Below are 11425 nucleotides of genomic sequence, written 5' to 3'. Positions count from 1 at the left end.
GTTTTATTTATAAAAAAGCTTGCATAACTGCAAAGAAAAAAGGAGGGAAATTCAGTTAGATAAAATTTTGGAGATGGCATTTTGATATGTGGTGAGAAAAGAGAAACATCAAGAAATGTAAAGAATGAATATCAGAATATACTACCTCCCATTTTTACCCATCTGCACTACAGGATCAATTACTAACCTAACATTCCCCCCCCCCTTCTTTCTTCTTTTCAGCTATGTTATTTCATGTAATGATCATAACAGTTGCTATATGTAGAACAAAAGTCTATTTTCATCATTTGAAGATTACTTGGAATAATTGGTCTTATCATAATATGTCTACACTCCTACAGGATTGTGATAGTGTTGGAAAATTGGAGAACTCCAATATATGATGCTTTGTGCTTCTAGGAAAAAAGGAATATAAAACTATCCAATAAATATAAAAATAATTTCCTCTATTTCTTTCTTGGAAATCTTGAGAACACACATTTCCTTTTTGTGTAATCTCTCTTTGTGTGTTTATGTAAGTGATTGCGATGCTTTAATCCCAATTTTCCTACCATATATTAAGCTAAAATAATTGCATAAGAAGCTTTTAAACTAATACATGAATATGAGATTATTAAACATATATTTAATAGCACATTGTTAAAAAGAAAATGATAGAATTTAAATTACAACATAACTGCTATTTTGAAATTCAATTGGTGATAAATGCAAAATTATATCACTATTATATGCATTTAATCAAAGGACCACAAATATAAGAAGAGTAAATTAATAAATTCACCTATCCAACAATGTGAAATAAATGAAAACTCAGATAAATATCCTACCCAATACAAACCAAAAATATTTGTAATAGAGTTTGGGCAGAAAATGAGACACAATCTTTTGCACCTTTTTATTCTGACATCTCAGCATTTTTTCAACAATGTCAAAATCCAAGTTAGCACATATTCCTCAATAATACTTAACTTACTTAAAGACAGAGAAATATAAACAGACTTTACCACACATTTCTTTTTTTCATATACAGATAGATGCTGAGATAACTTTGCCATTGCTTGTTCATGCATGAAGGTTTGGTTCAAATTTATCCAAATTATAACTTTTTATTTTTTACAATGATCATGTGGAAAAGGTCACCAGTAGCAAAGTTAAATATTTGGTTAATTCATTATTTAAAGTCTACACAGAAATCTTTCCAAATCTCTATTTACCACTGTCAATGCTGTCCCACTAATTTTCATATACCGAAACATCCATGTGAAGTCATAGATATTTCTATTCTTAATGTTTATTAATTTTTATATGTGCTTATTAACATAGTTAGCAAATGTAAATAAAACTGACTTCCCTGTGCTCATTATGATTGACCATTAAGAACACAATAGTTTCCTCTGGGACCAGTTATCATATTACACAGAAGAATAATATCTCACATTATTAAGAGAATGAGGATTGCACTGTAAATTGTGAGAGATGAAAAACAATCAAGTGAGAAAACCTTCCTGGCAAATCCTTCATCATTTGTGATTCTCTATGAGCTTCAGTTTTTTTTAAAAAAAATTTATCCTCTATCCTACATGCCACATTAAGGTGAAGAGCTTCACTGTAAGGACCTGCCTCAGCTATCTTCTCAACTAGACACAAGAACAGTTTTTCCCCAAACGTCATCACTCTACGAAAGAAATAATTCCCCCAACACTGTTAAACTTTTTACTAAGTCTGCACTTCTATTTCTACTAGGTTTTTCTCATCATTGCTATCACCCATTTTCCCCCACTTAGGACTGTATGACTGTAACTTGTTGCTTGTATTCTAAAATTTTTATTAATATTGATTGTTTCTTCATTGCTTATTTGACTCCTATGACAATCATTAAGTGTTGTACCTCATGCTTCTTGACAAATCTATATTTTATTTTATGTACATTGAGAGCATGAAGACTTCAGCCTGACAGGAGGCCCCCCTTCACAAAGAACCATCTCCTGGAAAATTAGAATAAACATATAGGGGTTAGTATCAGTTAAATCAATTAAGACATTTTGGTTTGGTTGGGTATGTTTTATGAAACCGCTTAATTAAAATCTATCAGCTTTGACATCCTGGCTCTTAGCCCAGGTTGCTTCTGACTGGGGGTGCCCTTTCCAATGAATCAGGTACTGCAGTTTGCCTTGGAAAATGCAGAAATCTAAAAAAAAAATCACTTCATAGTGAGTCACTCCCTGAATCAGTACTGGGGAAGGAGGCAGCTGTGCACATGGCCTAATGTTAGACCCAATCATGGGCTTTAGCAGGCTACAGTGAAATACAGGGTGGATCCTCCCTAAGATTCTAGCCAATGTGAGCTGCACCGTGACCGGGTTGATTATTTTCACAATTGGGAAAGGCCCTAAAAATTTTGGACCTAGCTTTTTGCTAGGCAGCCTTAGCCGAATGTATTTGGTTGACAGAAAAACTTTATCTCCCACTTTAAAAGGGTGTTGAGGAGATCGTTGTTTGTCTGCTTGATTCTTGTAAGCTTTTGTGGCCTCTGTTAGTGCCTTCTTGGTGTCCTCCCATCCTCTCTTTGGTTTCTCCATCCACTCCACCAACATGATGGACGAAGGAGGTTCAATAGGTAGTTCTGGCATGGGAACAAAATCTTGTCCACTGGTGACTTGGAAAGTCCCGTACTGCTGTGTACAGAGTTGTTGTATGCTACTTCCACAAAAGGCAGTAGTTTAGCCCAATTGGTTTGTTGGTAACTCACATAACATCTAAGGTACTGTTCCACTAGGGCGTTAGCTCTTTCTACTGCTCCATTTGTGGAAGGGTGGAACGCAGAACTGAGTCCTTGGGTGGAACCAATGGTGCGGATGAATTCTCTCCAGAACTTGGCAGTGAATTGGACCCCTTGATCCATTGCTCCATGCAATCTGTAAATGTGTTTTAAGAATAACTTAGCCAGATGTCTGGCTGTGGGCAGTCCTGAACAAATGATGAAATGAGCTTGTTTGGAGAACAAATCAATAACAGTCCAAATAATAGTATTTCCCTTGCTCTCAGGGAGTTCCACAATAAAATCCATTGCTAGCTCTTCCCAGGGCCTGCTAGGGTTGGTCACTTGCTGCAACAACTCTTAGGGTTTACTAGGCCTATTTTTTCTGGTGGCGCAGGTGGCACAACTTTTCACATAATCTTCGACTTCTGCTCGCATTCTAGGCCACCAGAATTGTCTCCGCACTAGGTGCAATGTTTTCAGGAACACGAAGTGACCCCCCAAGTCTGGAGTCATGACTCCGTTGGAGAATTTCTATTCACAGGCTGACAGGCACATATAATTTGGCTCCCTTCCAAGCCAAACCTTCCCTTAGTGCCAGGATTTTCTTGTGGTTGTTGAACCACTGATCAGTCATTAAGGCAGACTTCAATCTGTTTCCCACTCCTTTCCTTTGGGTGTTGATTGTCTCCTCATCTGGCTTCAAGTGTGGACAGGAACAATTTTCTCCTTAGGTTCCAAAGATGAAGGGGAACATGGGACGATCGGGTGGATTTCTTCTTCTCTTTGGCTGTTATACTGGGGTTTATGCAACAAGGCATCCACAAGAAGATTCTTCCCGGCCAGGATGTGCTTCAGTGTGAAGTCAAATTGTTTGAAGTATTGAGCCCATCATACTTGCCTAGGAGAAAGCTTTCGAGGTTTTTTAATGCCTCAAGATTCTTATGATCAGTCCACACCTCAAAAGGAATTGGTCCATCCTCTAAGAAATGTCTCCACACCTCCAATGCCACTTGTATAGCAAAAGCTTCCTTCTCCCATATGGCCCATCTTCTTTCAGGGGGTTCAGCTTTTTGGAAAGGTATGCACATGGCAACAGCTGCCCTTCACCATTCTCTTGTAGCAACACAGCTGCTACTGCCACATCACTGGCATCTGACTGAATCACAAACTTTCGTGTTGGGACCAGTTGTTGCAGGATTGGTTCCTTAGCAAAAAGTCTATTTAGGCCTTCAAAAGCATTTTGGCATTGTCCACCTAATTGGCTGAGAAGGCTTGGGCTTAGTAGAAGTGGAACAGATTTTTAGGAGTTCAGTTAAGGGCAAAGCAACTTCAGTGAAAGGTGGAATGAACTGTCGATAGAAGTTTGCGAATCCTAAGAAACTCTGCAGGGTTTTTTTGCATGCGGGGACCTTGCCAGTCAAGCACAGCCTTCACCTTGGCTGGGTCCATCTCTATGCCTTTGTTTGAGATACGGTATCCCACATAGTCTACTGAAGTTTTGTAAAATTCGCATTTGGAAAGTTTCACATAGAGCTTAGCAGCCAAAGGTTTTTTCAAGACTTGCCTCACCAATTTGCCGTAGTCAGGCAGGTTCTGAATATAGATAAGAATGTCATCTAAATACACGAGGACACCCTCATAAAGGTGGGTGTGTAATACTTCATTGATGTACTGCATGAAAACCGCGGGGCCTCCTTTTAGGCCAAATGGCATGACACAGAATTGGAAACTCCCCAATGAGCAGTTAAAAGCTGTCTTCCACTCATCCCCTTCCTTTATTCTGATGCATTTCTGTGGGAGGAGTAGGCCCTATGCGGAGGAAAATCTTGCCATATCCATCCTCCCACTTTATAGTGGGGGTCCATTTATCCAACCAAACCAAACCCAGGATCATGGCTTCTGACATTTTGGGGGTGACTATGAACCGCAGAAGCTCACGGTGTCAACCTATTTGTAACTCAACTAATTCTGTCAGGAGCGTGGCCGGTGCTCCGCCTATGAGGGAACCATCCACTTTTTGGAACCGGATGGGTTTGGTTAAAGGTTTGGTTTGGATTTTTAATCTTTGCACTACTGCTTTTCTGATTAGACATCTGGAACATCCTGTGTCTAGCAGGGCCTTTACTTCCCCCTCCTCCCCCATGGTGATTACTTTAATCTTCGCCTTAAGGAGGAATTGGAGAATTGATTCACTCACCATTGGGTCATCTTCTCCAGCCGGTTACTCGTTCCAGTTGGGGCTGGATCCTGAAGGGATGACTTCTTCAGCCCCAGGAGTATCCTCAGGAGGAAACAGCCCCGTTGTTTGAAAAGCCCAATGCCCCAGTTCAGAGGGTCTTCCAGATCTTTTCTTTGCATGAGGTTTGGCTCTTGGGAGAGAGAGGGGGCTGGTGCCAGGTACTCAGACGCTCTGTGCCCTTGTTTACCACACTGGTAGCAATTTATTCCCCTCATGGCCTCTGAACGAGAAGGCCCCAACTGGTGAAGGAAAGGGCAGCATCTTGGAGGTTTGTTAGAGAGGCCCGGCTGGGGGGGGGGTTTCTTTTCAGTGTGAACCACCTCATCCAAAGTAATTGCTGTGGCGTACCAATTCTGAATGGCCCAAGGGATTCCCCGGATTTCACATGCCCTTCTTCATTCTGGGTCAAGAGCATTTTTAAAAGTATGGATTAATAATATTTCAGGCCAGTCCCTTAATTTACCTGCAGCTCTTCTGAATTCCCACACCAATTCCTTCACTGGTTGGCCTGCTTGTTTTAGCAAACCAATCTGTTTTTCTGCATCTACTTGGCTTGCAACATCTTGAAATCTCAATCTCATTAACTCAACAAACTCCGCCACATTGTTTAGCTCAGGAGTGACTTCATCAAATAGTTCAGCTATAAACTCAGCTGCTTCCCCTTCATTTAAAGCCTCAGAAATTGCCTCAATCAGCTCACAATCTGTTGGAAACAAATGGTCATGTTGCCTTACAAATGCTCCAACTCTGTAGAGAGTACAAATTGCCAGGACCAGATGGACTACACCCCAGAGTCCTAAAAGAACTGGCAGACACCATTGCGGAACCACTTCTCCTCATCTACCAAAAATCCTGGACAGGATATCTACTGGAAGACTGGAAATGAGCTGATGTAGTCCCCATCCACAAAAAAGGTAAAAAGACTGACCCAGGTAACTACAGACCAATCAGTCTGACTTCTATACTTGGAAAAATACTGGAGAAAATTAAAAAAACAAACTTTGCCACTACCTAAAAACAAACAAGATAATATCCAGTAGCCAACCTGGGTTTGTCAGAAACAAATCATGTCAAACCAATCTCATATCATTTTTCAATACCATAACCAAATCAGTAGACCAACGCAATGTAGTTGACCTCATATACTTGGACTTCAGCAAAGCTTTTGATAAAGTAGACCACAATCTGCTAATTAGAAAAAAATGGGGTAGACTACAACACATGCAGATCGATAAACAGTTGGCTGACCGAGTGCACCCAACGAGCTGTCCTCAATGGCTCCAAGTCCACACAGAAGAAGGTAGGCAGTGGGGTACCACAGGGTTCTGTCCTGGGCCCTGTGCTCTTCAACATTTTCATCAATGACCTAGATGAGAGAACAGAGGGGGAACTAATCAAATTTTCAGACAACACCAAGCTGGTGGGAATAACCAACACCCTAGAGGATCTGTGATTGCTACCCCCCTGACTGATTTGTTTAACTAATCTCTTCTAACAGGAGATGTTCCTGATGATTGAACAATGGCCAGTGTTGTGCCTATCCACAAGAAGGGCAGTAGAGAAGAAGCTGGTAACTACAGGGCAATTAGCTTGACATCAGTTATAGTTAAAATTATGGAAACTCTACTCAATAAGAGGATAAATCAGCACCTAAAAAACAATAACTTATTGGAACCAAACCAGCATGGCTTTACTGAGGGCAAATCATGTCAGACTAATCTCATTGATTTCTTTGACTGTCACAAAGGTATTGGATGAAGGTTGTGCTGTGGATATTGCCTACCTGGACTTCAGCAAAACCTTTGATACGGTTCCACATAAAGAGCTGATAGATATGTTAGTGAAGATTGGACTTAACCCCTGGATAGTTCAGTGGATTTGCAGTTGGCTGAAGCATAGATATCAGAGGATTGTTGTTAATGGTGAATATTCTGAGCAGAGCCTGGTTACAAGTGGTGCGCCACAAGGGTTTTTTAAGGCAAAATCCTCCAGATTACTTCAAAATATCTTAATCATATGTGTGTACATATGTATATATGTGTGTGTGTGTATGTGGTGCATTTGTTTGTATATGAAGTGAATAATCTGAGTAAACGGTACTGAGTTAAATCGTTTATTCTCAACAGGAGACTAACAGCCGCGGCTTACTTTCACTCCGGAATGTATCTGACAGGAGGCGCGTAAGACCGGTAGCACAAAAACTTTCGCCCGGCATCAAGCGACGCCTGACAGCTCCTTCAGTTTGGCGCCAAAGCCGAACAGCCAATGAGAGGCAAGTAAACAATCCTTTCTGAACATAGTGACTTTTGCTTAACAACAAATGATTAACTATTTTACCCAGTTACAGAAACTTCTGGATATAACATCCCTCCCCCTTCTGGTTGGTTTATTACAGATGTTACTCAGATAGACACGTAATAAATTCGTCCAGACGTGCAGGTCTTCTGGGTGCTCGCTCAGACCTACGGGTTTCATGGAGGACCTGGGTATCCACCGAAGAAGATGGCTCTTCCGGGTGTGACTGTTCAGCAACCCCATGGCTGGAGCATGGCTGAGCTGCAGCTGCGCTGGCGTGACTATTGAATCCAGGTAAGTCCCAGTCTATTTGTTCCTGGTTCCTAGTAGGTCTTGAATAATTCCCTGTAGGGTGTGAAGGAGGAGAGGCACGGCAGACAGCAGCAATGTGGCCCCGTTTGTCGCAGCGGCGGCAGAAGGCGTCCTTGAAGGGACATCTGGAGCGTGGATGTTGACCCCGGCATCCGGCGCATGCAGGAAGGTTTTGGCGAAGTTGTCGGGGAGGAGGTCCTCGAATCTGGCAGCAGTCATCATCATGGACTTCAAAATCAGAGGTGTAGTAGTCTAATGGAAAGTTGATGTGTGAGCGAGGAGCCGCAGCAATCTTGCAGACAGTTGACAACTTGTCATTTGATTTTAATTCAGCGGCAGCCGATTCTGCAACTTCAGCTGTCTGAGCAGCTTTAATCACATCTTGAAGAGTGGAATCCTCAGTTGCTAGAAGTTTGTTACGGATAGACACATTCTTCATGCCAAAGATGATGGCATCTGTCAATCTAGCCTCAGGATTCTCAAATTGACATTTTGCCAATATTGTTCTGAGGCGAGTGGCAAACTGATTAATTGTTTCCCCTTCGGCTTGGGCCGTGCGGGAAAACTGGTGTCGGTAAACCCTAGCGGGCTTAGTGGGTTTAAAGTGAGTGGCTAGCTTGTCCCGCAAAATCTGCCAAGAGACCGAATTGGCAGGCTCCGGGTCGGTCAAGGTGCCCGCCAGCTCAAAAATTTGAGTGCTGCAATAGTTAAGAAATAAAGCCCTTTTGCGGCTGTCAGCGGCATCTTGCATGCCGGCTGCTTCAAGAAAAATCTCAAATTTTGCCATATAGGCAGTCCAGGTTGACCGTTCAGGGTCAAAAAGCTCCGGCGGCTGTATGATTGATGGGGTAGACATACCGACTGAGTGGGAAAAAATCCTCCTCAAGACCCTCGTCGCCAATGAATAATCCGAGTAAACGGTACTGAGTTAAATCGTTTATTCTCAACAGGAGACTAATAGCCGCGGCTTACTTTCACTCCGGAATGTATCTGACAGGAGGCGCGTAAGACCGGTAGCACAAAAACTTTCACCCGGCAACAAGCGACGCCTGACAGCTCCTTCAGTTTGGCGCCAAAGCCGAACAGCCAATGAGAGGCAAGTAAACAATCCTTTCTGAACATAGTGACTTTTGCTTAACAACAAATGATTAACTATTTTACCCGGTTACAGAAACTTCTGGATATAACATGAAGGTCTTGGCATTTTTGGGATTCTTCCCATGTATGTTTCAGAGATTCCTGGTGATGTTTCAACGAGGTCCCACTTGTCATCTTCAGGGTGGTGCTTTCGGTTTTGTTCTAGGGCGAACAAAGCGAACAAAATAGATCTCATTGAAATGTCACCAGGAATCTCTGAAACTTACCCGGGAAGAAACCTGAATATGCCAAAACCTTCATATGTATATATGTATGTGAGTATGTATGTATGTATGTATGTATGTATGTATGTATGTATGTATGTTTGTATGTATGTATCTCTAATTCATTAGTACATATACAATCTATCAAGGATATTAAATATTTATATAATATAATAGGAATTGTTCAATTTCAAGAAAAAATATTTCTAACAATAATGATCTCTCTCTCTCTCTCTCTCTCTCCCTCCCTCCCTCTCTTATTTATTAATCGAGCTTATACATCACTGCACTCCCAAGGAGTCTGGGTGGCTTCCAACAAAAAGCAAAATTAAATACAATTTAAAATACTTAATTGGAGCTCTAATAAAAACCATAGGTAGTAGCCATCATGATCTCCAAAACATTTATAATTTATTTAAAACTACTAAAAAACTACTAGGATTTCATCAGTCCTCTAATGACTTTGTCAGTGTGTAAAATCCCCACTGAAGAGATGCTTGCTTTTATGTAATGCCACCCATTTTAGTCATTGCATGCGTAATAGGCCCACACCTTTTCTTCCTTCCTGTAATTAACTTTGTTGTTTCTGCCTTAGATAATGGGATTTCTATTGTTGCCTCTCCCCCCCCCCTTGTATATTGCCTCTTTCTCTTCCTGTTAATAATCTGAAGATATTATTACTCTATGTGACATGATAACTGGTCCTGGAGGAAACTATTGTGTTCTTAATTGTCAATTATGGTAATCAGCACACAGAAGTAAGTTTTGTTTAGATTTGTTAACCATGTTAATGTACATAGAAATCAGATTCTCTTGAGGGAAATAAAATAAAATTAAGAAACATTCAGAAGAAAAATGACTACAAATAGGTGTTTCACTACATGAAAATTAGTTGGACAGCATTTATTTAGCAGTAGACAGAGATTTGGAAAGATTTCTGTGCAGATTTGAATGAATGAATTAACTAAATATTTAACATTGGTACCTTTTCCAGATGATAGCTATGAAGAATAAAAAAAGATATAATTGCAGAAAATTGAACCAAACATTCATGCCTGAATTAAAAACTTAAAAGCTGGATTTGCAATGGCAAAGTCATTTCATAATATATCTGCATATGGAAAAAAGAAATGCATGGTAAAATATGTTTTTATTTTATCTGTTTAATAAGTTAAGAATTATTGTTGAAAATGTGCTAACCCTAAACTTTATTCTAACTCTAAATTAACTTTGTTCTAGCCAACTGTTTTGATCTCTACACCAGATAACACAACTGAAAACAGGAATGAAGGAAAATGTGAGGTTTGTGGTTGGTCTTTTAGTACAGACAACTAAAAATGGGAAACCGTGTCCTCTGATATCCCCATTCAACATCCCTGTTTTCCAAATGCTGATCTTCAGTCCCTTCCTTCCATAATTTACATTTCTTGATGTTTACTATTCTCACCACATATCAAAACGCCACCTCCAAAATTTTATTTAACTGAATTTCTTTCCTTTCTTTCCTTGCAATTATACCAGCCTTGACATAAATACAACATGGAAAATCAAACTACAGTGCCTTACTTTCTGCTTATGGAATTCTCAAAAAAACGGCCTCTGCAGCTTTTGCATTTCATTTTCTTCCTTGTGTTATATCTGGCAACCATAACAACAAATATTCTTATAATCTCTGCAGTTGCTATTGACCATCGACTGCACAGTCCCATGTACTTTTTTCTCATGAATTTGGCTGTACTGGATCTGGGGACTATCTCAATCATTGTTCCTAAATCGATGACAAATTCTCTCATGGACACCAGACACATTTCTTACTTTGGATGTGTTACTCAATACTTTCTCTTTCTCTCTTTTGAAACCTGTGATTTCTCCCTCCTGACAATCATGGCATATGATCGGTATGTTGCCATTTGCCATCCATTGCACTATGAAATGGTGATGAACTGGAAATATTGTACTGAAATAATCATTATAATGTGGGTTATATGTCTCCTCTATGGAATGTTGCATACCACTGGTACTTTTTCCATCTCCTATTGTTCTAATGTGGTCAACCAATTTTTCTGTGAAATTCCACATTTACTGAAACTATCCTGTTCTGGCATAAATCTACTTGAGGTTGGAATTCTTGTGGCCAGTCTCATTGGTGCTTTAGGTTGTTTTACTTTTATAGTCATATCTTATGCAGTGATCTTCAAGACTGTGTTAAGAATCCCTTCTGAAAAAGGAAAGCAAAAAGCTTTATCAACTTGTATCCCCCATCTTACGGTAGTGTGTATGTTAGTATTAAGTGGCTGCATTGCCTATATGAAACCTTCTTCTAACACTCCATCATATATAGATTTTTGGTTGACTGCTCTTTATTCTGTCCTTCCACCCCTATTCAATCCAATCATCTATAGCATAAGAAATAAGAATATCAAATGTGTCCTTTCTGAACTATGGAAGTTTTCTTGA

General features: G+C 40.2%; 1 protein-coding gene across 1 annotated transcript; it reads left to right on the top strand.

The window, feature by feature from the left end:
* The first annotated feature begins 10507 nt into the window (after positions 1 to 10507).
* On the top strand, positions 10508 to 11425 carry LOC139154030 (olfactory receptor 14A16-like). Its single transcript, XM_070728459.1, has one exon. It carries the CDS (start codon positions 10508 to 10510, stop codon positions 11423 to 11425), a length of 918 nt encoding a protein of 305 aa, XP_070584560.1.

The sequence above is a fragment of the Erythrolamprus reginae genome, chromosome Z (assembly GCF_031021105.1).
Source record: "Erythrolamprus reginae isolate rEryReg1 chromosome Z, rEryReg1.hap1, whole genome shotgun sequence".
Taxonomy (NCBI): domain Eukaryota; kingdom Metazoa; phylum Chordata; class Lepidosauria; order Squamata; family Dipsadidae; genus Erythrolamprus; species Erythrolamprus reginae.
Note: the sequence above shows the minus strand (reverse complement) of the source record. Positions and strands in the feature narration are given on the sequence as shown.